The sequence below is a fragment of the Sphaeramia orbicularis genome, chromosome 9 (genome assembly GCF_902148855.1).
Source record: "Sphaeramia orbicularis chromosome 9, fSphaOr1.1, whole genome shotgun sequence".
Classification (NCBI taxonomy): domain Eukaryota; kingdom Metazoa; phylum Chordata; class Actinopteri; order Kurtiformes; family Apogonidae; genus Sphaeramia; species Sphaeramia orbicularis.
The window spans coordinates 45781777-45809541 of NC_043965.1; the positions used below are offsets into that span (position 1 = coordinate 45781777).

At 36.5% G+C, this 27765-nt stretch overlaps 1 protein-coding gene across 1 annotated transcript; it reads right to left on the reverse strand.

The window, feature by feature from the left end:
* Positions 1-299: 299 nt before the first annotated feature.
* LOC115426494 (leukocyte surface antigen CD53-like) lies at positions 300-21870 on the reverse strand. The gene is made up of 8 exons (XM_030144638.1): positions 21638-21870; positions 20887-20971; positions 19086-19274; positions 8489-8563; positions 8302-8406; positions 6265-6366; positions 6093-6176; positions 300-818 (listed from the first exon to the last, which is right to left on the reverse strand). The coding sequence occupies exons 2-8, from the start codon at positions 20947-20949 to the stop codon at positions 747-749; spliced, it is 690 nt and encodes a 229-aa protein (XP_030000498.1). The 5' UTR covers positions 20950-20971; positions 21638-21870; the 3' UTR covers positions 300-746.
* Between the last annotated feature and the right edge of the window lie 5895 nt (positions 21871-27765).

The window sequence follows — 27765 nt, forward strand, 5'->3', positions numbered from 1 at the left end:
TAGAAAATAATTAACTCTGGGTCTTTATGGGTTAATAAAAAATGATTTCATAGGTCACTGATATTGTAAAGTTTTTTAATCCAATTTTTAATCAAGCTTCTATAAACCAGACTTTGTACATAATATATGAAAAACACTGTAATCAAAAACCAAACTGAGGAAGAGGATGAGAGATTTTACTGTAAAAGTAACTTTATCTTCAGTTTTCTGTTTCTGATCTAATAACCTTTGAATTTACCCAGAGTTTAATGAACATCTACATGATCAGTGAATTAAATATAGAAAAATGCATGATTTTCACACAAAATAAGTAGGGTAATGTTACAATAAATGGTGATAAATCACTTAAGGAAGATTAAATATGGAGGAAAAATTCATTTTGGAGCTGACCCAAACGTAGCTCTGGGTCTTCATGGGTTAAATACAGGATGTGAATACTTCATCCACCACTGGACTGACGACTCACTTCATCTCATATTCACACAAGGCTAAACACTCTGAGAAGCATTTCATCTTATTTTCTGGTACATGACCAATTTTGCACAAACATATTTTATGATTATGAAGGAAAAAAAAAAAAAGCTCAAACAGACAAAAATAACAGGTTCACAAACTAATTCCCATCCTTAATAGTTTGTTCAGAACAAGTAACATGTCATTTTTACAGTTTTGCATCTGTTCTGCATCATTTGGAAGAGAAACGACTGTACAGTGTGATGCTTTAAGACAAAAGGACCCAGTTTTGTCTATAATTTGTATCCCAGTCCAGACCGACTGATGTGGCAGAAGAGCGTCATGGCGAAACACATCCCCAACACCTGACAACAAACAAACACAAAGGTCATACAAAGCCATGCACTCCATAATGACAGAAATGAGGGCGTTCACGACAACAAACCAACAGATATTTGAAGAATTCTATCAGGAACCTCTGCCACCACTTTTGTGCAGTGAGTGCACGATTTACTTTTCTTTTTAAAGTTGGAAAAGATTAAGTTTTCAGTTCTTGGACAAATTAATTTGTTTTATCAACAATGGAATCCTTTTTTCTCTACTGTCAGTAAGAGTGTCCTGCTGTCTCCTGTGTCCTTTTGATGGAGAAATTTGTCGTTAATATACATTATATTAACTCTTAACCAGCCCTGAGCATTGGAAAGAGGAGCTGATAAGATTTATTTTGTTGTTGTTGTTTTTTTGTTGTTTTTTTTTCCTTCTTTTGTGTTTAATAGAGGGTATGCACGCGACGTCACCGCTAGCGGAAGTCACCGCGGTTCCGCCCACTGAGTGGCAGAAAGAGGGAGATGAGTGGCAGCGTTGGCTTCAATACTGTCTAAACTGAAGAACAATATTTAATTAAAAAAATGGGGCAGAGCTGTTGTGAGATTGATTGTATGAACAGGTTTGAAAAGCAGTGGGAGCTATCGTTTTACAGACACCGAAAGACAAAGAAAAGAGACGTAGATGGGTCCACAAATCCAGGAAACCAAACCTAGATCTGTGGATCCCATTTGGTGTCAGGTAACATTAATTTATGCTGTATTTTTGGGTCAAATTATACTTTAAATGACGTATTGTTTTGGGTAACGTTACTTCTTAGTAAAGCTCTTGGTTTCATGATCAGATCTTTCATGGTTTTTGTTTTCATTTTGTGATTCTGAACCTTGTGCTCCTACATGATTAGTAAACTAACTGAAACTGAGGCTAACCTAGTTTTTCAAATGGAGAATAAAGCTACGACGGAGTATTAGGACCACATGAGAAAATAAAAACACTTGTCACTACGAGTATAAAGTCAAAATATCGATATAAAACCCGTAATTTTATGATAATAAAGCCGAATACAAAAAGAATCACAATGTTATGAGAATAAAGTTGTAGTTATAAAAAAAAAAAAAAAACCTCATAAAACTGTCATTCGTTTATGAAATTAAAGTCGTCATATTCCGACAATGAAGCCATAATATTATAAGAATAATGTCGTAATTTAAAAACAGGTGGGAAAAATCTCCTAATTTCCCAGAATCCAGTGGTGCCCTGCTGGTCCACAGCAGTAGTATGTGTGTTGGATAAAGTACTTGATCTGAACTAGACTCAGTAAATCTCTTCAGCCCCAGTAGATCATGCATATATTCACTGGGGTCAGTCCACGGTCTACTGTAAATGCACTTTGGATCAGCTGGTTCTGGGCCCTAGTTTTGGACCCTGGTTGTCAGTGATGATGAAACTATGTATGTTTGTTTCAGGTAAAAATAGCGATGATCCCCTCCACCCTGGATGTCAGGATACTCCATTTCTGTCCACATGTCAGTGTTCATGGACCACTTGTTCTTTGGTACGGATCCATGTCCAGTCCAATTGTCCTTAATTTAATTTCATATTCCACATTTTTCCCAGTCTGGATGTGTTTACTGCTATACTCCGTCATGTTGAGCAGGTTAGTTTTTGCCACTCAGTCTGATTTAGAGGGACGTGGCCTGGGGGGGAAGTGACGTATGTGCATACCCTCTATAGGTCTGTAGGTTTGTTGTATAATTTGTTTTTTTGTATTGTGTCTGTGTGGTTCCTAATGTCTAAGTACATATTTATGTAAATGTTGAATTTAAAAAAAAAAAAAATTCTATCATGGAACCATCCTCATATTTTCATTTGTTTATGAAAAATACACTAGTAGGAGTTTCAGTGGGTCAAAAAACACCAAATAAATCATCACAGACAGGGGCGTAGTAAAAACAAAAAGGGCGAAAAAAAGGACTGTTGCAGAAAAAAAAAAGTAAACATCAATCATCAATGTGCAAAAAAGAAGTCAGAAGTACAAAAATAAAAGTCCTTCATTAGGAAACTATTCCTGACACTTTTCAACTGTGGAGTCTTCATCAGGACCCTACACTGTGGAATTATTCACCAGACTCATGCAGTTGGACGTCTATGTACTGGATGGACGTATGAAAAGGACAGGTTTAATCTATGTCAGTTGGAGCTGAACTGACTCATGGTCGGAGATTTCAGGAACAGATCTGCGCTTAGTATTTTTTTTTTTTGTCACCCATTTTCCTGCTGTGAAGAAGGTCAAAGGTAAAGATTGATGCAACCAGTTCCTTATGTTGAGAACTTATAAACCCTCTATCACAATGAAAACAGTGTTAGAACACATGCTATACAGATGATGATGCACTATGGGTTAATTATAAGAAGAAAATAAAAAAAAAAACAATTACATTAATTAACAGATCATTTATAACCTCTAGACCAAGCATTCATTCTACACTAAAAAAAAAAATCTGTAGTTTAACAGAATTTTCACTGTTTATTTGACAGATTTTTCCTGTATTTTTAAGATACAGGAAAATATCAATGAAATGAAAAAAATAGACTGTGATTTTACACGTCAAATGTAAAATAACATGAAAAAACTGTAACTGTGAATAACCATAAAATTTCCATTTTTTAAAGAAATTTTTTTCTTTTTTCACAGAAAAATACAGTTAAAACTCATTTGCAAATGTATTGTAATTTCACAAATATTTCTTTTCTATTTGTGAGATCAAACTGTTAATTGTAAGTTTAATACTGTAAAAAAACAATATTAAAACCAGATAAAATTACTGACAATTAATCGTAAAAGAAGTATTTGGTCTGTAAGTTTAACAAGACTTGTTTGTTAATAGACAAATATCTTGTGTAATTACAGGAGGTTTCACAACAAAAATGTTGAATAAATGTATTTTTGTGAATGTATAACATGTATAAGCACTGATAAACTGTCCAAATACAGCTTTTATCAGTGGATTGTACAACTTAGTCTCACTGAAAATTTTATATACATACATATAGATAGATAGATAGATAGATAGATAGATAGATAGATAGATAGATAGATAGATAGATAGATAGATAGATAGATAGATAGATAGATAGATAGATAGATAGATAGATAGATAGATAGATAGATAGATAGGTAGGTAGATATTATTTTTAATTATGGAAAATTACCATATTTTTATGAGATGGTTATTTTCCATTATTTAATAGTATTTTTTTGGCACCCCTGCTGCCGGAATATTACCATTTTTTTGCAGTTTTTTTTTTTTTTTACTGTGTAGTTCAGGGCCACATACACTTACTATAATCTCAAATGGTTTGGATCAGTAAAATAATAACACAATAACCTGTAAATAAAGTCAACTCCAGTCTTTTGTCTTTGTTTTAGAGTAAAAAAAAAGTACAATTACATTATGAAAACACAAAACATTTAGTAACAGGTAGAATATTGATAAACTGGCACTTTCTTATGACATTTCAGGTTATATACGGTTGTTTATGTTTTTCCATGTTTTGGGAAAAGATAGTTTGTAAATATAAACATTTTCATGTAATTTTTTTGGTCTGTATGTGGAACCTGAACTAAAATGATTTTATCACCCTTGACTGTTAATATCGTCAGTGTAATTTTTACCCTCAGCCCTCGCTGCAGGGTATTGTCATCAGTTTGTCGTCTGTCTGTCCATCTGTCTGTTCATCTGTCCTTCCATATGTGCAAAAACTTTGGCGTGGACTGAAGGCCGACAGTTTTCAATGCCGGCACATTATGTTTGTATTTTACAAATTCATCCCATGGGCCAGATTGAACCCTTAGGCGGGCCGGTTTTGGCCCACAGACCACATGTTTGAAACCCTTGGTTTAGAACAGGGGTGTCAAAGTCATTTTAGTTCAGGGGACACATTCAGTCCAATATGATCTGAAGTGGACGGACCATTAAAATAGTAACAAAATATATAAATAATGTCATCTCCAAACTTTTAATTTCTAATTTCTATGTTTTAGAGTGAAAAAAGTACAATTATATTATGAAAATGTTTACATCTACAAACTATCCTTTAAAAAAAATGTAAATAACATGAACAACCATGAACAAGCTAAAATTTATTGAATAAAATATGTGTCTCAGATCACAGTGGATCTACAAATACACAAAACATTTAATAACAGGCAGAAGATTGATAAAATTACACTTAGTTTTTTTTAATAAATTTCAGGTTGTTCATATTTGTTCAGGTTATTCAAGTTTTTTGTGAAAGAATTGTTTGTAAATATAAAAATTTTCATGTAATTTTACTTTTTTTACACTAAAACAAAGAGATCATAGGTTATTATAGTAGAATTTTACTGATCTGAGACACTTGAGATTGAATTGGAACCTGAACTAAAATGATTAATATCTTAAGTAAATATTTTTGCTTTTACAAATTCATCCCACAGGCTGGATTGAACCCTGTGGTGGGCTGGTTTTGGCCCGTGGGCCGTATGTTTAAAACCCTTACTCTAGAGCACAGGTGTCAAACATGTGGCCCGGGGTCCAAATCCGGCCCTCCTAAGTTTCCAGTCCAGCCCTCAGGATGAATTTGTGAAATGCAAAAATTACATTAAGATATTAACAATCCTTTTAGTTCAGGTTCCACATTCAGACCAATTCAATCTAAAGTGGGTCAGACCAGTCAAATACTATCATAATAACATATAAATAATGTCAACTCCAAATTTTTCTCTTTGTAAACGTAAATTTTTTTCGTATATTTACACTAAAACAAAGAACAATTTTGCAAAAAATGTGAATAACCTGAACAAATATGAGCAACCTGAAATGTCTTAAGAGAAGTAAGTACAATTTTACCAATATCCTGCCTGATACTAAATATTTTGTGTGTTTGTAGAACCACTGTGATCTGTATGTTATAATGTACATGTGTAAATGATAAACTGAGGCAGAATATTGTTAAAATTACACTTGTTTTTTCAGTTTGTTCATGTTATTCACATCTTTTGAAAGGACAGTTTGTAGCTGTAAACCTTTTCATAATGTAAATTTACTTTTTTCGCTCTAAAACATATAGGAAAGTTTGGAGTTGACCTTATTTATATATTATTATGTTATTATTTCACTGGTTCGGCCCACTACAGATCAAATTTAGCCGAATCTGGCCCCTGAACTAAAATGACTTTGACACCCCTGCTCTAGAAGGCGCTCTTGACTAAATCACAAAAGATATCAAAATACAAAAAAGTGCAAGATAAATAAAATGAGAAGTGAGATTACCTCGATAATGCAGAGGACAATGACGGCAATCCCAGTGCTCAAGAAATTCTCCTCAAAAAAGTTCTTCAGCGTTCCAAAACAACCCTGGAAAGAGACAGATGAAGTCTGACCTCTGTGTGTTGTATAAAATGTAAGAATAGAACAGGAGTCCGGCTGGTGCACATAAATGTACCTCTGTGAAGTATTTGGGAGGCGTTGTACATGTTTGGACGCAGCATGACTCAGGCACGTGGGCCCCCCAGTCTGAGGAATTAGTGACTCCACAACACTTCAGCTGAAACACACAGAAACAGTTCATATCCTGTCATTACCTGTACTGCAACTGACTATTTTAACTGTTTTGGTTAATTTGACATTAAATTCTTAATTTTAATCAAGACTGTTTTTAGCTTTTGTTTTAAAGGGGTCATATTTTCCTAAACCCGCCTTTATTAATCTACATTTATTTGTATATTTGGACCCTAACAGTTCATAAAGTTTGAATTTGAACCCTCCAGGTGCTGCAAAGCTATCTTTATATTCATTTTGGCAAAAGTCGAGTGGATTTCTACAACCTGTTTGAATTCCTGCTTAATTTGTTATGTTTTATAACTAGTTACGTCATGACATTTGCACATATAAGGTCAAGACTTCTGACGAACATTTCTCTGAGTATGACATAACTGTTTGTCAGCAGCAGCAGTTGTAGTCCATAGTGAAAATAATAATTATGATTTTAAAAAGTCATAATTATGAGATAAAAAGTCATAATTATGAGCTAAAACATACACATTATGACATAGAAACTCATAATTATGAGATAAAAAGTAATAACCATGAGATAAAAAGTCATAATTATGAGCTAAAAAATAATAACCATGAGCTAAAAAGTCATAAAAAAGTCATAATTATGAGCTAAAAAATAATAACCATGAGCTAAAAAGTCATAATTATGAGACAAAGTCATAATTATGAGCTAAAAAACACACATTATGACATAAAAAGTCATAATTATGAGCTAAAAAACACACATTATGACATAAAAAGTCATAATTATGAGCTAAAAAACACACATTATGACATAAAAAGTCATAATTATGAGCTAAAAAATACACATTATGACATAGAAAGTCATAATTATGAGCTAAAAAATACACATTATGACATAAAAAGTCATAATTATGAGCTAAAAAACACACATTATGACATAAAAAGTCATAATTATGAGCTAAAAAATACACATTATGACATAAACAGTCATAATTATGAGATAAAAAGTAATAATCATGAGCTTAAAAGTCAGAATTATTAGACAATAGTCATAATTATGAGCTAAAAAGTACAAATTATGAGACAAAAAGTAATAATTATGAGATAAAAAAAAGTAATAATTATGAGATAAAAAAGTAATAATTATGAGATTTAAAAAATCATAATTATGAGATAAAAAGTAATACATATTAAATAAAAAGTCATAATTAGGAGATAAAAAGTAATAATCGTGAGCTAAAAAGTCATAATTATGAGACAAAAGTCATAATTATGAGCTAAAAAATACACATTATGACCTAAGAGTAATAATCATGAGCTAAAAAGTCAGATTTATTAGAGAAAAGTCACAATTATGAGCTAAAAAGTACAAATTATGAGATCAAAAAGTCATGATTATTCAATAAAAAGTCATAATTATTCAATAAAAAGTCATAATTATGAGCTAAAATATACACATTGTGACATAGAGAGTCATAATTATGAGATAAAAAGTAATAATTATTCAATAAAAAGTCATAATTATGAGATAAAAAGTAATAACAATGAGCTAAAAAGTCATAAATATGAGACAAAAGTGATAATTATGAGCTAAAAAATACACATTATGACATAAAAGTCATAATTATTCAATAAAAAGTCATAATTATAAGATAAAAAGTCATAATTCTGCTCCTGCAGCCAGGGGAAACAGTTCTGAGTGGTGATATGTACCTTGCCACAACACTGGCATTGTTTCATGAAGATCGGTTATATTTAAAGTTTTTTTTAATGAAATTGGTCTCCTTCACTGTACTGCAAACGTACCAAAAACACACCGAACTGAAATGTTTCTGCAGTGTTCCACCTCTAGTGTGAACGGTACTATACAAATACACTAGCTGTGCCATTCCACACTGAGCTGTGACACCTTCCACTTCCACATCACTGTTTATGTGACCGCAGAAAAGCAAACACCCACGTTTTTCTGAACAAAATTCCACGCTTCGGTCAAAGTTGAATTTCCAGGATTTTTTTTTGCGTCCTTCAGTCCATTTTTTAGATCTTCTTCCACCCAGCCCGCAATCTATGCATGGGAGATTAGAACATGAATTAGCAGATGACACCAACACCACACACATAATGATAAGTGGAAGTGTGGATCATACCGAGTCTTCGTACAGGAGGAGCAAACAGGCTGCAGCCAATTCCACGAGCATCAGGATGAACAGCAGCAAGAAGAACTGTGGACGAAAGCAGGAACGTCATTCACATGTTCACAGAGTCAGATATGTGATGAGAACATGACGAATATGAAGCTTAAAAATCCTAAACCAAGGCAACTCTCACACTGTAGTCCAGTGGTTCCCAACCTTTTTTGCCTCGTGACCCTATTTTGACATCACAAATTTCTGGCGACCCCAAACATTCAAAACTGAGACTTTTTTTGTTTTTTGCTAAAATTCATTAGTTTTTGATCATGTAATAGTTTGCTATTCTATGTTGCAAGTAAAAGTTAATTTTAGAGGACATTTAGGCTATATAATGTATTATATACATTCACTACAAACAAAAAGTTACGGATATCTTTAATTTTTGGGCTAGTTTTTTCAGTTGGGATTCTTGCACAGTGCTTTTTACTTTTTTGTGTGTGAACTGAATTGAAACACATTTTTTTTTAACCCTTTCATGCACAAATTATGAGAACCTTAATCAAAAATTTGTGTTTTTATTCCTCTTTAGGCATGAAAAAAACAATGCGACTGAAAATTTTCTTCTGAAAAATAAATAAAAATAATAAATAATAATAAAAAAAAATACATGAAAAAAAAAAGAAAAAAAAAATTCTTATGAACCTATTTTTCATGAATTTGTAAAAATGTCCACTCAGCTGGACACCACATGTTTAATTTTTGACGCACAGAAACATGTATTTACTGATAAATTGTGTGAAAACTATGGGGAGGGCTTGTGATTCTGGGGGTTTTTGCTCAGGGGAGATCTACATAATGTTACCGATTTATGTCAGAAAACACATGCAGTGTCTTAAAACTTTAATAAAGATATGTGTAAAAAAAAACAACAAAAAAACAAAAAAAAAACAACAACTAAATCCGTGAATATATAATAGCACAGCTGTAGAATAGCTGTCCACTGTAGTGATCAGTATACATGAAAGGGTTAATGATCAGACGTAGCTTTATTTACAAATGGCAAAAATGACAAAAAAAAATGACCCAAATAAATTAAATATCCTTAATTTTTTGTTTGTAGTGTACATATACTCTGTTCGGTCCTGTTTTCCACTATGACTGTGTCCAGGCAGGTTGAAATGTGGTAACACATGCGGTCACATGATCGGGTCAATCACGATATGTCCTCTCAGATATTATATCCTGCATTTTATTTGAACTGGATTTTTACTAGGAAAAGTTTGTGGTGTTTTAACCCTTTCATGCATGAATTATGAAAACCTTAGTCAAGATTTTTTTCCTGAATGTTTTTATTCCTCTTTAGGCATGACAAAAAAAAAAAACAATGTGATTGAATTTTTTTTTTTTAAATGAACCTATTTTTTTCTGGAGTTACAAAAATGTCCACTCAGCTGGACACCATACATTTAATTTTTGAAGCAAAGAAACATGTATTTAAAATGTAATAACAGAAAGTGATAAACTGTGTGAAAACTATGAAAAAAAAAACTGTTTTTAATGCAGTTAATCTAATGTTTGCTCACATTTGATCATACTCTAATACTAGTTATTACTCACTTCATGGAGATAATATGCAATAAATCAATCAATAAATAAATTTTTGTTTAAGAAACCATTTAATTAAAGTTTAATAACAACTAGCAATTGATACACCCTCGACATGTTACTGCAGATCAGATTTATATCACAACTGTAAGTGTTCTATCTGCACTCTTCTCTTTTATTTTATTTTAATTGATTATTATTTATGTTTATTGATTATGTTTAAATTGTAATTGTGTGTTTTTAACCTGTCTCTTTTCCATTTTTGTAAAGCATGTGTATGAATTGTACTATACGAATAAATTTGCCTTATCAAGAACAGCAAAGTTACTGTAATTGTATGAATGTCAGTGTATGAGATGATCCATACGTGTCCGCTGTGTTGGCTGATATAGAACTAAAACAGCAAAACCCATGAAGAGAACAGATGGAGAATAACTGTCCACTGTAGTGACCACTATGCATGAAAGGGTTAATTAGAATGAAAAATATATTGAATCATCAAAAAATATTTTTATCAGTATTTTTTTTTTTTTTTTAATCAATTACTAGAAATTTCAGGCGACCCCATTTGAATCCCAGGCGACCCCACGTGGGTTCCCGACCCCAAGGTTGAAAAACACTGCTGTAGTCCTTAGTCTAAAGCAGAGGTGTCAAACTCATGTTAGTTCAGGGGCCACATATGCAGCCCAACATGACCTGAAGTGGGCCGGATCTTTAAAATATTAATATAATAATCTATAAATAGCATACATTCCAAAATTTGTATGTCTAGTTTCTATGTTTTAGAGTGAAAAAAGGAAAATTATACTATCAAAATGTTTACATCTACAAACTATCCTTTAAAAAAAAAAGTGAAAAACATGAACAAAAGGAAATTTATTAAGAAAAAAAAGTGTAAATTTTACTATTTATGCCATTATTTTGCCTCGGCTTATCATTTTCACATGTTTATTACAACGTACAGATCACAGTGGATCTACAAATACACAAAACATTCAATAACAGAATAGCAGAATATTGGTACAATTACACTTCATTCTCTTGAGACATTTCAGGTTCATATTTGTTCAGGTTCACATTTTTTGTAAAAGGCTAGTCTGTAAATGTAAAAATATTTGTGTAATGTTTCTTTTTTTTTAACATTAAAACAAAGGAAAAAAATTGTGGTGTTCATTATTTATACTTTATTATGATAGTATTTTACTGGTCTGACCCACTTCAGATCGAATTGACCTAAAATTATTTTAACATCCTTGACTGTTAATACCTTCAGTGTAATTTTTGCATTTCACTAATTCATCCTGCGGGCCGGACTGGATCCTTTGGCGGGCCGGTTTTGGCCCCCGGGCCGCATGTTTGACACCCCTGGTCTAAAGTCTTATTTATCACTGGGGTCTGTTTTTTTATATATTTTAGCAATGTGTGTAGAGGAAACATGACACACACTGTCGAACAGAGTTAAATAATGCATGACAATGAAGTCAATATTTATGGTTTCTTCTGTAAATTGTAATTAGAGCTGGAAAACATATAGAATACGTTTGATCAATTGACGTTTCTCTCTGAAAAATGTGAAAAATGTCTAAATTGTAAAATAAAGATCATTCCTCAGGAGTCATTTCTTGCACAACATTCCAGAGTGCAGCTTGGTAGTTTCTTATATTATATTATTATATTACATTGTGACTGTTTCTCCAGTGTCTGTATTTACTAAATAATATGTGTAAGAATATTTTTGAGTCATTTGTCTTCAGTTCTTGTAGCCAGAAAATGATTGAAATATTGATATCAACCTTCCGGTATCTGGGTGCACCTTTTAGGCACACTTTGCACTTCGTTTTAAAAAACTTCATATTATTTTTCACAATTTAAATAAGGTTAGAATTCAAAAGTTGTTCATTTTTGCATGATCTCTAAAATTCTGACCACCCACTAAAATTTGCACATTGTAAACAAAAGAAAATTCCAAGACTAGCATCTGTCTCCCAAGTGTGCCTAAAACGCACTATTTGTTCCATTTGATATGTATGATTAGGGCTGACCTGGATTTACAAAAATAAAATCAAATTAGAGCAGAAAAATAAATCAATATATAATATTCAATAGTTTGATTTATAGGTGTGCATTTTACGCACACTTGGTGACAGATGCTAGTATTTATGAACATTTGACCTAGCTCCAAAAATAATAATGCAAATTAACCAGTGTTGGAGTTAATCATTGACATATGCCAGGATGAAAAAATCAAATAATATGTGATCCACTTTTTATGTAGTATATTGAAAATTTTTTTTTTTGCATCCAAAAAATGGTTTGTTTACATTACAAACACGGCATTTAAAGGGTTAAAAAATGTGACAGTTATTGAGTATTTGGTATTTTTTATTTACAGCTCAAGTTGATGAAATAGAAAAAAGTGTAAAAGAATTAAAAACAAACTGTATGAACATTTTTTTGACATTATTCCACAAGCGTGCAAAAACGGCACACTTGGTGCTTAGTAAGGGCCTTGCTGGATGGGATACCGGAGGGTTAATTAGCTCTAATACTGAAAATAAATAAATGAATAAATAAACAAGTATTTCCAGGCACAACAAACCCCGCCCCTCACACGTATTGTAGTTTATTTTGGCATCGATCCAGCTCATGTCATCATGTCTATGCGTGTGCTGATGTCAGCATATCAATTGCCTGTATATCTGTGCCAAGTCTGAAGTGAACTGAAATAAAATTGATGTTTTTGTAGACATGTGAAATTTCGCCCATTATAAGTAAATGGGAGGAAAAAAAGACTTAAAAATCATAAATAATTGAAACTTTGACCTGCTTTTCCCAAAATATAATGACATCTATTCTGGGTCACTGGCAGTTTATAAACCCAATTTGGTATGAATTATTCAACCAATAGTTTTGTTGTTAAAGTGTTAAAAAACAAACAAATAAACCCCAAACCTCTCCTTTGGGGGGGCAGAGTAATAAAAACTGCTCCAGTTTCAACCTCCAGAGCTGAGAAGTGAAACCAGTACAAAGTGTAAGTGGGTGCTTCTATGAAACTGGTCCTAAAAACAGGACATGGGGCTAAAATTCAAACCAGATGTAGACTAATGTTATGAAGCAAGTTTGGAAGCACTTTGGGTCTATTTTAAAAAATAAATACTGAATGAGATAAAAAAGAAACTATTTTTCGGATAAAACACATTTTTATATTATTTTTCATTATATTTAATATAAAAATCTGCATGTAACATGATGAAAAGGACACGAACATTACACGCTGCTATATTTAAAAGTATCTCTTCATTCTCTCACAGGCACATTTTGGGAATTGAACTAATTATGCAAGGCAGAGTGTTTGACAAAAATGTCCGCTGTTGCAAAATCATTCATGATTTATATGTTTAACTGGGCAGGTTCTGTATGTTACGCAAGTGGACACGATGGGTTACACACAGAACCTGGAGTGAGACTCAGATTCATGAAAAACCCACACGTCTGGATTAGAAAAACCACTAGAATCGACCAATTAACACAGTGTTTTTATTTATAGCGCTATATAAGACCATTTACAGCCATGTTTTCCAGATCAAATGCACTGACACACTGGTAGTTTTTCATGTCCCAGTTTTGGTCCTATTTTTGGCCCCAATATTTGAGTAAAAATTGTTCACTTCTCATACATTCCCATTGTGCTGTTTTCTCATTAGATCTCTGCTCAATGCATTTGCCCATAGACGCTCAGCGTCCATGCACTTCAATGGGACTGAGTGGAACAGTCTTTTTCATCGCCTCAAAACTGGACGGTAATTGGAAAAATGCCACGATGTTGTCCCGCCCCCGGACGCCGGGCGTCTCTGGGGGTGAATGGAGCTGTGGGCGGAGCTCAGCTGGGCTGGATGCCAGGATTACACATGCTGATTGGAGGATCAGTCGAAAGGCTGAATCCCGTTTGATTGACAGCTAGTTTGAGATCTACTCCTTCACTGACACAGTTCAGTTTAATACCGTCACACATTCTGCTGTGAAACCGAGAGAGAAACCACTACGAAATGACTTGTTCATTTCTTGCACTGTAAATAAAACACACTCATTGTACTTCCTTGTTTCAATTTAGCATAATTTCAACGTTTTCTTGTTTAGTTGGTACGATAAGGTCACTGACCATTTTCTTAAAAAGGAACAGAGGGACAAATTTATGTTTAAATAACTTGACTTTTTTTTTTGATGTAAGCCGACAATGAGCTTCCCGTCTGAAAGACGAACAGCCACCACTGGTGGTAGGACTTACTCTCCTAAGATGCAGTAGTTCCAAATACATGTAAATCCAAAATAACAAAAACAGAGGAAAATAAAATGTGATAATGGTTTAAGTTCTCGTCTTACACATTGTGGCAAAAACAGAAAACACCTGCTCAGATGGAAGTATGAACCTGTGACAACAACACATGTAAGTCAACATCGCACCATGTTAGACACAAATATGTCAAAGATGTGAACTGTGTGTGTAAACATTCACATGAACTCAGACTGATATTCTATTTTAATGTGTGTGTGTGTGTGTGTGTGTGTGTGTTAAGTTATGTGTTCAGTCTTCAAGTGTGATACAGGTTTGTTGAGCATTTTCATGTAAGTTTTACTTACTAAAAATAATCCATCCAAGGTGTTACTTTCAGTTCTTACATCTCTACAGTTCTCTTGCTTTAACTCTTTCATGCATGAATTATGAGAACCTTAGTAAAGATTTTTTTCTTGAGTGTTTTTATTCCTCCTTAGACATGAAAAAAAAAACCAATGCGATCAATTTTTTTTCATGGAGTTATGAAATTGTCCGTGCATTTAATTAGTAAAGAAATGTGTGTTTAAAACTCAATATCAGAAAGTACAGAAGAGGATTAGGGCCACTGGAAAAAAAATATGATAAATTAAAATAAGGTCCAATATATGTATATTTTAATTATTATTATGAAAAAACAAAGTTAGAATTCTGAGATTAAAGTCAGAATTCTGAGATTAAAGTTAGAATTCTGAGGAAAAAACATCAGAATTCTGAGTTTAAAGTCAGAATTCTGGAAAAAAGTCAGAATTCTGAGATTAAAGTCAGAATTTTGAGGGTAAAAATGTCAGAATTTTGAGGGAAAAAATGTCAGAATTCTGAGTTTAAAGTCAGAATTCTGAGGAAAAAACATCAGAATTCTGAGTTTAAAGTCAGAATTCTGGAAAAAAAAAAAAAAAAAAAAGTCAGAATTCTGAGTTTAAAGTCAGAATTCTGGGAAAAAAAAGTCAGAATTCTGAGATTAAAGTCAGACTTTTGATCCTAAAGTCCAGTGGTCCTAATCCTGTTCCGTAAGAAAGTAATATGAAAACAATGAAATAAAAACATTTTTAATGCTGCAAATCTGATGTTTTCTCCCATTTTAACATATTCTAATGCTAATTATTACTCACTTCATGGAAATAACATGCAAAAAAAACCCTTTGTGTCTAACAAAAAACAAGTGATTTACACTCAGATATGTCCAGTGCAGATCAGGTTTATGAAGAACAGCAAAGTTACAGTACTAGTCTGAATGTCAGTGTATTATGGGATGGTGCATGAGTGTCCACTGTGTTGGTTGATATGGAACTAAAACAACAAAACCCATGAATATACAAGAGAACAGTTGGAGCATAACTGTCCACTGGAGTGACCGCTGTGCATGAAAAGGTTAAGATCGAAGATGTTGATGTAAACCAGATGAACCACAGACAGAATGATAATAAGATCTGCTGGTAAAAGTAAGGGTGTTAGACAGAGACAGTTTGGTTTTTGTCTGACCTGCTTTTAAATATATTTGTATTTATTCGTGGTGGTCACACAGACCACGAAACATATTTATACTCTCCCGTTTTAGTTTGCATGACTCATAGCCTAACCACAGGTTTGATTCCGAACTTTACACAACACCTCTCTCTATAAACCGTCTTTTAACCCTTAAAGACGGTTTTCTCTCCATTCAACCTTTCTGAACCAATTTATCACCATTTATTATAATATCATCCTCTATATTTTGCATTTTTCACTGTAAATTAAGGATTTTCCTGTATATAATTTCCTATATTTAATTTATATGTGCATGAAATCTCAGAGTAAATTTAAAGGTTATTGTATAAAAACAGAGAAAACTGAAGAAAAAGTTTTTCAGTCAAATCTGTCTTTAACTGAACATAAACCCAGTGTGTCCATCCACTGTCACTGATCCAACTCCATGGGTTTTACTGGTGAATCAATGTTGTAGAAGATGACAGTGTTTCCATGGTAACTACGGAGCCTCTGAATGTCCAAATGGGTCATATCTGATGACCATGAAAAGACGACAAACTGTATTTTATACCAATTACTGACATGGATTGATAGGATTAGTGGATCAGCAGGTTTTAAACAGTTTAGATCTGTAGATGGTTTTGGTGGACAGTGGAGGTTTGGGCCTTTATGGGTTAAAGACATAACCAGCAGCGAATAAAAGTATCTCCTGATCTAAAATGTTAATAATAATGATAATAATGATACTACTACTACTAATAATAATAATAATAATAACTTCTGAACCACTAATTCTATTAATCCAGGGAAATAATCAGCATCAGATGTGTCCTTTTTGGATGTTCAGAGGTTCCATAGTGAACAAGGAAACTAACACAATTTTTGATCCTGTTTGAATTGTCACTATCATCCATCCATCCATCCATCCATTCATCCATCCATCCATCCATCCATCCGTCTTTCCATCCATCCATCCATCCATCCGTCTGTCCATTCGTCCGTCCATCTGTCTGTCTGTCCATCCATCCATCCATCCATCCATCCATCTGTCTGTCTGTCTGGCTCTCCATCCATCCATCCATCCATCCATCTGTCTGTCTGTCTGGCTCTCCATCCATCCATCCATCCATCCATCCATCCATCCATCCGTCTGTCTGTCTCTCCATCCATCCATCCATCCATCCACCCGCCCACCTGTCCATCCGTCCGTCCATCCATCCATCCATCCATCCATCCATCCATCCATCCATCCATCCGTCTGTCTGTCTGTCTCTCCATCCATCCATCCATCCACCCGCCCGCCTGTCCGTCCGTCCGTCCGTCCGCCCATCCATCCATCCATCCATCCATCCAACTGTCTTTCCATCCATCCGTCCATCCATCCATCCATCCATCCATCCGTCTGTCTGTCTGTCTGTCCATCCATCCATCCACCCACCCACCTGTCCGTCCATCCATCCATCCATCCATCCATCTATCTTTCCATCCATCCGTCCGCCCGTCCGTCCCTCCATCCATCCATCCATCCGTCCGTCTGTCTGTCTGTCTCTCCATCCATCCATCCATCCATCCACCCGCCCGCCTGTCCGTCCGCCCATCCATCCATCCATCCGTCCGTCCGTCTGTCTGTCTGTCCATCCATCCATCCATCCACCCGCCCACCTGTCCGTCCATCCATCCATCCATCCATCCATCCATCCATCCATCCATCTATCTTTCCATCCATCCGTCCGTCCGTCCGTCCATCCATTTGTCTTCTCTTTCATATTACACATTAAATACGACTTCTATCAGTTCTCAGTATGAACTGAATGTGACCCTGAAGTGACCCACATGCACAAAAGAGGTGCTGATGGAATACATGACCACGCAGGTACGGACTGAGTTTATGGAAGTAACGTTCCTGGGATGCAGTATTGTGACATTTGTCGCACTTCAGTGACGTAGTGATCAGATAAATACGACCTGGCCGTTCAGACTGACATCACATTGTAAAATATCAGATATGTATCGGATTTAGGACCACATATGAAAGTAGCCTGGGTTAGATTTGAAAAAATCGAATTTGTGCTGTTCAAACTGTCTTTAACAGATTGAATACAGGTCACATATGGGCAAAAAAAATCCGATTTGGGCCACATTTGTCTGCAGTCTGAGCGTAGCCTAAATGAAGTTAACCAGAGAGAACATTAAACATCAGGTACAAGTTTAAATAGATTTAGAAATCACTGCTTTATGTTTTTTGTGCTTTTCCAAATTGGACTTATCCGGATTTTATTTTAGGCACTACCACCTTCTACCAAGGTTATAATAGTTTTAGATTTTTCATTATAGTGTAGTTTTATTTAGTTTTTTTTTTTCTCTAATTCAGTTAGTTTGAATTAGTTTTTAGAGCGGGTTTGCTAGTTTTTCTTAGTTTTCATTTTTTCTAAATGCTTAGTTTTAGTTTAGTTTTAGTTTTGTTGTATCTTTTCTCTTCTTCTCTGTCGTATTCAAATAAATCCCAGACAGGACTCTGCTGCTTTCTCCCAGCTTTAGTCTCCATGTTTCCAGGTAGAGTGGGAACCAGAAGACGACTGGAAACCACAAGTGACCACAACTGACGGACCGTTAAATATCATATGGTGCCAGCAGATAAAATTGCTTGAGGGAAATAAATCGATTTTATATCAATCTGACATTAACAAAGACAAAAACGAAGGGAATTTTATCCATAATTTTTATACGTTTTAGTTAGTTTTGTAAGCACACAATACAGTTTCAGTTAGTTATCATTTTCGTCTTTTAATTATAGTTTCTATTTATTTCGGTTAACGAAAATGTTTTTACAATTCCAGTTTTTGTCATTTCGTTAGTTTTCGTTAACGATAATAACCTTGTCTTCTCTAGGTGAAATCCTGATGAAGTGTCTCTTATGTTTAGTGTTTTTTTATTGCGGTTGACAAAATAAGTGGCCGTCATGTCAGTGTGTACTGTTACTGTTTAGAGTTAAGTTCACCTAAAATGCATGTTCAGCTGATTAAAAAGCATAAAACTTAGAATTCTGTAGTGATATGTTACTACAAAAAAAAAAACAAAAAACTGTATGTGTGACTAATGCATGAAAGGTGAAATATCAGAGGTACTTAAAGAAGACTGGATCAGGTTAAAGTTTGGAATAAGGTGCTCGGATCCTAGATCATCTGCAGATGTGGTGCATAGGCGTCGTACCGTCAGGAGGAGGCAGCGGTTCTCCTTCAGAGCTCCCAGGAACCCGAGGAAGGAGACACAGGTGATGATGATGCCGGTGATCACCAGTATGTTGGCGAAGTTGAAGCTGGCCAGTGTGGGCAGGAGGGCGGCCATCTTGAAGGTCAGGATCATGTAGATGCCCAGGCCCAGCACCGAGATGCCGCAAATCTGACAGAAGACAAGACTGTCTTCATTCATGGAGTTTTAACCAACATGCATTCAGTTCAACCACCCAGATTTACTGCAGCCTTCTAAATATAACACCATGGTTTGGGTTTTTCTTCTGCAAATTCAGAATACTGCCACATTACATTTACAATGTGATGGGTATATTTCCGCTGCAATGAGTCCATTGGTTAAAAACCCCCCAAAACAAATAGATTCACAAAATGATCAACAAAACAAAAAAATAAAGAAAATGAACAAAAATTGTAATTATAATGAAAAAAGAAAGAAAATGAACAGAAAATGAATAAAGTAATGAATAAAATGAAGAAACATTAAGGAAATAATAACTAAAATTAACAAAATAATAACAAAATAAAAAAACAAAATGAACATAACTGAATAAAATATTCAGCTGCAATGAATCAATGGGCATAAAATCGATAAAATAAAAAATAAAAAAAGTAAAAAATGATAAATAAAATAAAAAAAAACCTATCAAAATAATAAAAAATGAAGAAAATAATGATACATTTTTTAAAATAAAAATTATTTTATAAATGTGGGAAAAAAAACCAATTAATATGAATATAATAATGAACAACGTGATTAAGAAAAGTAACAACAAGTCAACAAAAGGAAAAATGACGGAATGAAAATAAAGAAAATGAAAAAAACAATCATGAAAATTAATCAGAGTAAAAAAAAACTATGTAATAATTAAAAAACTGAAGAGAATAATTAACAAAATTAACAAAGTGAATAAAAAAGAAAAAAAAAAAAACCAAGATGACCAAAATGATCAACAAAATAAATAAAAATGATCAAAATGAAACAAAAAAAGTCTGAAAAAAGAAATAAATTTAAAAAAGAAACTGCCAAACGAAGAAGACTTTTACATATATAAAAACAAAACTGAACGTGATGGAGTTAGAGTGAAAATGATCAGTGTTAAAGACCTGATCTGAAGTGAATCAGTGGGCATAAAATCAATTAAAAAAAAAAAAAAAAGATAAACAAAATGAAAAAAAAAAAATAAAAAAAACCATCAAAATAATAAAAAATGAAGAAAATAATAATACATTTTTTTTTAAAATAAAAATGATTTAAAAAAAGTGAAAATAAAAAAAAAAATGAATATAATAATGAACAACATAAATAAGAAAAGTAACAACAAGTCAACAAAAGGAAAAATGATGGAATGAAAATAAAGAAAACAAAAAACAATCATGAAAATTAATCAAAGTAAAAATAAAAAATCTATGTAATAAATTAAAAAATGAAGAGAATAATCAATAAAATGAACGAACTGAATAAAAAAAAAGAAAAAAACCAAAATGACTAAAATATTCAACAAAATAAATAAGTAAAAATGATCAAAATGAAACAAAAAAGTCTGAAAAAAGAAATGAATTTAAAAAAGAAACTGCCAAAAAAACCCAAAACAAGACAACAAAGAAAACGAACAAAAATTAACATGAAAATATTCATGTTAAAGAAAAACAAACATTCGTGCTTTAAATTCAGCTCCATTTCACCCTTATGTTGTCAATACACGCAGCAGTTTCAGAGTTAATGTTAGTGTTAAAGCATTAAAAAAAAAAGTCGTACGTACAAAACAGAGGAAGTTGGCGACACACATGGTGTATTTGAGACACTTGAGGCAGCCTTGAGCCATGGTGGATCACCTCTGATAAGACCTGGAACCACAAAGAACACCAACAAAGAAGAGTTTTATTTTAAAAAAACTGAACATGATGGAGTTAGAGTGAAAATGATCAGTGTTAAAGACCTGATGTGAGCTGGGTGTGGGTTTATCTGTGGCTGTGGGTCTAGTGCTGACAAAACGTCATGGCCACTGTGGAGGGAAGTGATGCTGACACATTTCACTTCCTGTGCCTCATCTTGGGTTTACAAACTCTGAACACACTGTACGTTTGTTTAACACAGTAATGAATACATATTTAAAAGACACTGGTGTTGATCTGACACCATGAAGGTTTGGTTTACAGTGGAAAAGTTCCCCAAAATGTCACATGAAACAGGTCTATGTAATGTAAAGACACAAATTCAAGTAAAAAAAAGCCACATTTTTGATATTTTATAGCTTATCTTTGCTGAATAATACCTCAGGAGTAACATATTTATATATTTTCTTGCCTGTCAACATGTGTACAGTTACAAATGTGCTTTTTTCAGTTGAGTATTTTTAATTTTATTTGTTTTTTAAATCCGTTTTGAGTTGATTACTGAACGTAAACACATCTCTACCACACAAAGAGGAAACCAGCATCAGTAAAACCCTCAGACTTCTCTAAAGTCTTAAAGTTCTTCATCAAACTAAAGACATTAAAGTTCATTCTTACCTTTTTGGGAGAATTATCTGCGTGTGTTGACTTCCAGCCTTGTTGTTGCTGAACTTTGCTGGTTGTTGTTCACACTTCCCCTTCTCATAATGCTGTGGACCGTGTAGAGCTTCACGGGGCTTTCAGCGTCCCTTCTCACTTCCTTTTTCTCGACATTGCATGGAAAATGTATGACTGAGAAAGTGCAGAGAGGACGAACCCAAACCAAAATAACACAGCAGAAACAACACACACTGATTTTATAATTAGACGAGCGGTCAGCTGTTTAGTGTTTTAACAGTCTGACAGAAGAAATAAAGACATTCAAATACGAGTTGTCGAGGAAGGGTTTTTGTGTTGTAGTCATGGAACAGATTCAACGTAGAGTTAAAGTAATTTAAAAGGAGGAACAAAGACACCAGTTTTAAGAGGTACAGGGAGGTACATCACTGGGTGTTAGAAAGATTGAGAATGAATGAATGAATGGATGAGTGAATGAATTTATTTTGGCTTGTACGTCAATCATTGCACTCAGTACATCAGTCGCAATAAACATAAAAACCAAAAAAGGAATAGGCTAGAAGCAAAAGCTTTTTTTTTTTTTTTGCCTATCCCTTTCACTTGGTACACTACTTACATCAACTTTAATGTGTACACTATCGAGCATTCACACCATTAAAAAAAAAAAAAAAAAAACCAACAGCAAAAACATATCAACCAACTCAATTCAATATTCCTAAATCATTTTAAACTTAAGGCACTTTTTTTGTAATTTCACCAAAGGAGTGAATAACTTAAATGCATCATCAGGTCCATTCCATAATTTCACACCCACAACCCCAGTCCATCTAGACTTCACATGTGTCCTCACTTTAGTCCACTCACACATATGAAAATCTCTGAAATTATAATTACTCTCTCTTAACTCCAAGAAACCACAAATGGTATTTGGGACGATTCTATTTGTATCCGTCATCTTCCATATACCTATTTAGAAACAATTTTTTATACCTTTTTTAAAATATATTTATGTTTGTACTTCCCTTTCCCTCCTGCTCTAGATCGTTCCACAAAGTCACTCCACAAAGTCCCAAGTATGTGGTATATGTATATGTATATGCATGTATGTGTATGTGCATGTATATGTATATGCATGCATATGTATATTCATGTATATGTATGTATATGTGTATATTCATTCATTCATTTTCTGAACCCTCTTTATCCTCACTAGGGTCACGGGGGTCGCTTGGAGCCTATCCCAGCTACACAGGGGCAAAAGTGGGGTACACCCTGGACAAGTCGCCAGTTCATCACAGGGCTGAACATATAGAGACAAACAGTCACTCTCACATTCACACCTATGGGCAATTTAGATTAACCAATTAACCTATCAGTGCATGTGTTCGGATGGTGGGAGGAAGCCGGAGTACCCGGAGAGAACCCATGCAGACACGGGGAGAACATGCAAACTCCACATAGAAAGGTCCCACCCCCCGTCGACTGGTGTTGGAATCCAACCCAGGACCTTCTTGCTGTGAGGCACAAGTGCTAACCACTGCACCACCGTGTCGCCCACTGTATGTGTATGTGTATATGTATATGCATGTATATGCATATGTATGTATATATGTATATGCATGTATATTATGTGTATATGTATATGCATGTATATGTGTATGTATGTGTATATGTATATGCATATGTATGTATGTGTATATGTATATGCATGTATATGTATGTGTATATGTATGTGTATGTAAAGAGGGGTTGGAATAACCGTCTTTAGTAGTGGAAAACTTGGCCGAATTAAAACGCGAATTATTAAAACCCAAGTCAAAAGAGAGCAGTGGTGTAACCAAAAAAAAGAAAGTCACTGTTAAAATGAATTATAAAATTTATTCAATGATAATAAATACAATTAAAAACACTAGGTTTGAAAGTAGAATTTAAAAAGGAAAACGGGGAATGAGGTGACACGATGGTCCCTTCTGAGCAGCGTCACGAAGGTGATCCACGAGGTTGAGTCCCGGCCTCAGCACGTCCGGCCCGCTCCTGAACAGAACACACATATACGGCGGCAGAACGGAGCACGGCCAAAGGCAAACGGTATGTGAACAGGTACAACGAAAAATACATACACGCCCGGTAGGGCTTCTCACCCTACCGCTGCGTCGTTCGGGGCTCGATGTGCTGAGCTGCACTAGGACCCACGCCAGCTCCAGCTCCTCACTCCTCCCGTTCAGGTCCACTGGCCGCACCTGACAGACGGCACACAAAAGGCCAGCACAGGACACAGCGCACCAAACCCCCAGGCCAAAGGCCGCTCCGGTCAGAGCATGTAATCAAAACTTTTCCAATACTCACAGGCAGGGAGAGCTCTCTGCTCTCCCGCTGCTGTATACGGCCCCACGGAGTCCTCTACACGGTGCGCTCCGGTCCGCCTTCCTGTCCGTCCATGTAGTAGCGGTCAACCCCTTAAACCAGGTTCGACTGCTGGCCGCTGCGTGTGGTCTCACCGTGGTGTCTGGCTGGTCCTGTGCGTGCCGCTGTCTTCTGGTTGCGTGCCTCGCTCCTTCTGTGTCCCTGCTTGGCGTCTTCCCATAATGACACTTATTGTTCTCGTGCCCCGCCAGGCACAGGTGCGCTGATTACCGAGTCCCGCAGATTGGGTACGACAGTCATGTGTCCAGGATGTTTCCTTGGCAGCTAACTAGGGAGGGGTGACAAACTCAAAATACAGACAGTGGAAAAACAAAAGCAAACCAAAACATGCAAAAGGTGAATTAAATAAAACACATCAAGAAAATGTCACACCAAAAACGCCATCCCTTTGGCTGGATCACACCCCCCCACACCTTGTAGTTGTCAGTCCCTGCAACTCTACACTAAAATTAGTCTCTGTAACGTGTTGGAGGTTGTCCAAAGTTTGCACACACAGAACGACGGGGCACGATTTCGGGGTCTATTAACTGAGGCTGTGGTGCGGCCGGTAAGAACCCGTAGAACACGGGCAGTTCACTCCTCGGGGTCTGGGGTGGAAGTTCCTCCAGAGGTGGCTCAGGTCCAGCAGGAGGTGCCATGCACACTTTAACAGCATTCCTATGAACAGTCTGTTCTCTGCCACCCTTCTCAGGGCGTACCCTATACACAACCCCAGTGTCCCCCACAGAGTCCAAAATTACAAAAGGTTCAGGGTCCCACCATGTATTCAGTTTTCCCCTCCCCTCCCTGCGTCTATTACGCAGCCAAACACGTTCCCCAGGTACCAGAGGCAAGGCTTTGGCTTTCTTATCAAATTGTCGTTTGTATTGGGAGGCTGTATCATCCGCTTTCCGCCGAGCAATATTATACACTAAAGAAAGTTTCTTATGGTGGTCTTTCACCCACCCTGTCACATCAAGTTGAGGCTGCTGGGAACTTAAACCTAGGCCTACATCTACCGGGAGTCGCAAGTGTCTGCCAAACATCAGAAGTGAAGGGGTGTAACCGGTGGCACTATGCACTGTGTTGTTGTAGGCGTGGACTAACTGATAAATAATCTTGCCAATGGCGCTGCTTTTCCTCCTCTAATGAGCGGAGCATATTTAACAAAGTTTGATTAAAACGCTCAACGCTGCCGTTGCCCGCGGGATGGTAAGATGTGGTTCTGCTCTTAGATATGCTGTACAGGTCACAAAGTTGTTGCATTAGGGCAGATTCAAAATTTGGGCCGCGGTCGGAATGGAAACACACAGGACAGCCAAATGGCTGTATTATGTGCTTCCAGATCATTTTTACTGTTGTCTGTGCAGATTGGTCAGTGGTTGGTATAGCCCATGCAAAGCGGGTGAACTGGTCAGTTGCAACAAGGATGTTTTGATATGTGTCGGTTGGCCGGCCTAATGTTAGAAAGTCTAACCCAATAATTTCAAGTGGGAAGCTAGCTTTAATTGGGCAAAGTGGGGCCATAGGCTCAATGCGGCTTTTTTGAAGACTACATGTCACACATTTTTGATTAAACGCCCGTACCTCCCTCTCCATGCCAGGCCAATAAAACTGCTGCCGGATCCGAGCAAGGGTCTTGTCAGCACCGAAATGGGCCCCAGCCTCATGAGTCCTCCTCCAGACCTCTTCACACCTGGAACTTGGGTGCACAATCTGGTGGTGTTCTTCATGGGTCAGTCCATTAATAACAGTTCGATATAATAAGTCATCTCTCACCGTCAACCTCTTCCATTGTTGGAGCAGTTTTTTGGCCCGGCTGGAGAGTGACAGACGAGCAGAGCAGTTTGGGAAGCTCCTCCTCAGAACATAGTCCTTGACAACCTGGATGTCTGGATCCGAGTCTTGGGCCTCCTTCCATCCAGCTTCAGGCATTACCTCGACAGCAATTGTAGTAGCTGGTCCTCTGTCAGGTCCCTCCGAAGGTACTGCAACACGCTCTACAGGGACAGGAAACCTGGACAGTACGTCAGCATTGATGTTGCTTTTACCTGAGCGATATTTCACGGTGTAGTTAAATGAAGCAAGCTGTGCCACCCAGCGTTGCTCCACTGCTCCAAGGTGTGCTGTCTGCAGATGAGCCAAAGGGTCATTGTCCGTGTAGACAGTGAACTCTGCTCCTGTAAGAAAATCGTTAAATTTTTCAGTCACAGCCCTTTCAAGGGCTAACAGTTCAAGCTTAAAGGAGCTGTAATTGGCATCATTTTGTTCAGTCGGATGCAGGCTTCTACTGGCATAGGCTATTACACGTTCGCGACCATCCTGAATCTGAGATAATACAGCGCCGAGTCCCTGGTTGCTGGCATCAGTATAAACAATGAAGGGCTTATCATAGTGAGCGTAGGCAAGAACAGGAGCTTGTGTTAGTGCGGCTTTTAAGGCATCAAAGGAGGATTGGCACTCAGGGGTCCAATTAACTTTCTTTGATTGTGACCGTTTATCAGCAGGAACACCAGTTAACAGTCTGTTGAGAGGGCGTGCCACTTTAGCGAACCCTGCTACAAAACGCCTGTAGTATCCAGCCAACCCAAGGAACGCTCTAACCTGTTTAATGGTCGTTGGGGCGGGCCAATCCAGGACAGCCTGGATTTTCCCTGGGTCAGGTCTCACACAATGCCGATCCACCACTTGGCCGAGGAACGTCACCTGTCGTTGTAGAAGCCTACACTTGTCTGGGCGTAGCTTCAGCCCATGGCGCCACAACCGCTCGAACACCTGGTCAAGATGCTGCAGATGGGAAGAGAAGTCAGCAGAGTATATAATGATGTCATCCAAATACACTAATAGTGACTCTGCTATCTGGCCATTCAGGCATTGCTGCATTAGCCGCTGGAATGTTGCTGGCGCATTACAAAGTCCGAATGGCATCCGCTCGAATTCATATAAGCCAAGCGGGGTGGTAAAAGCTGTCTTCTCTTGGTCATCAGGGTGCATTTCAACCTGCCAGTATCCACTGGCAAGGTCCAAGGTTGAAAACCACTCAGACTTGCTTAGGCTGGTTAGTGTCTCTTCAATGTGGGGCAATGGAAAGGCGTCTTTATGAGTTACAGCATTTAGTCTCCTATAGTCAACACAAAAGCGCCAGCTACCATCCTTTTTACGTACAAGAACTATAGGGACAGCCCAGGGGCTACAGCTCTCTTTTATGACTCCCTTTTCAAGCATACCTGCAAGGAGGGTCTTCATTTCTTTGTACAGCATGGGTGGAATCGGGCGGTACCTCTCTCGGACAGGGGCAGCATCTCCCGTAGGGATTCTATGTTGCACCAGGTTGGTCCGTCCAAAATCCTCCTCATGCTGGGCGAATACTCGTTCCCACTTCTGAAGCAGGGCGCATAGCTCTCGTTCCTGCTGTTCAGACAGATCAGACCTATCTACCAACATGCTCACCTCTGTAGGCAGCTGCGAGCTTGGGGCAGTGGCCGCAGAGTCCACTAGAGCCACCTGGATAACACCATCCTCCTCCAGGGACAGGGTCAGATCACTGGAGCCATGCACATCTGAGGCGTCAATGGAATAGAGCTGAACCAATTTCTGAAACCGACCTATGGAAACACTGTATGGATGTGGATTACAAACACGCACTGGAACTCTACCCTTTCTCACTTCAACCAGGGCCTTCGCAACACCGACATCACCAGCACCACCATCTGGCACAGCCTCTA

What these genes read in the sequence shown, in the direction of transcription:
- LOC115426494 (XM_030144638.1), bottom strand. Translation starts at nt 20,949, where the DNA reads ATGGCTCAAGGCTGCCTCAAGTGTCTCAAATACACCATGTGTGTCGCC. An exon ending in TCCTCCTGTACGAAGACTCG is followed by an intron (nt 8,407 to 8,488) that starts GTATGATCCACA and finishes TCCCATGCATAG; the next exon opens with ATTGCGGGCTGGGTGGAAGA. An exon ending in GGAATTTTGTTCAGAAAAAC is followed by an intron (nt 6,367 to 8,301) that starts GTGGGTGTTTGC and finishes TGTGTGTTTCAG; the next exon opens with CTGAAGTGTTGTGGAGTCAC.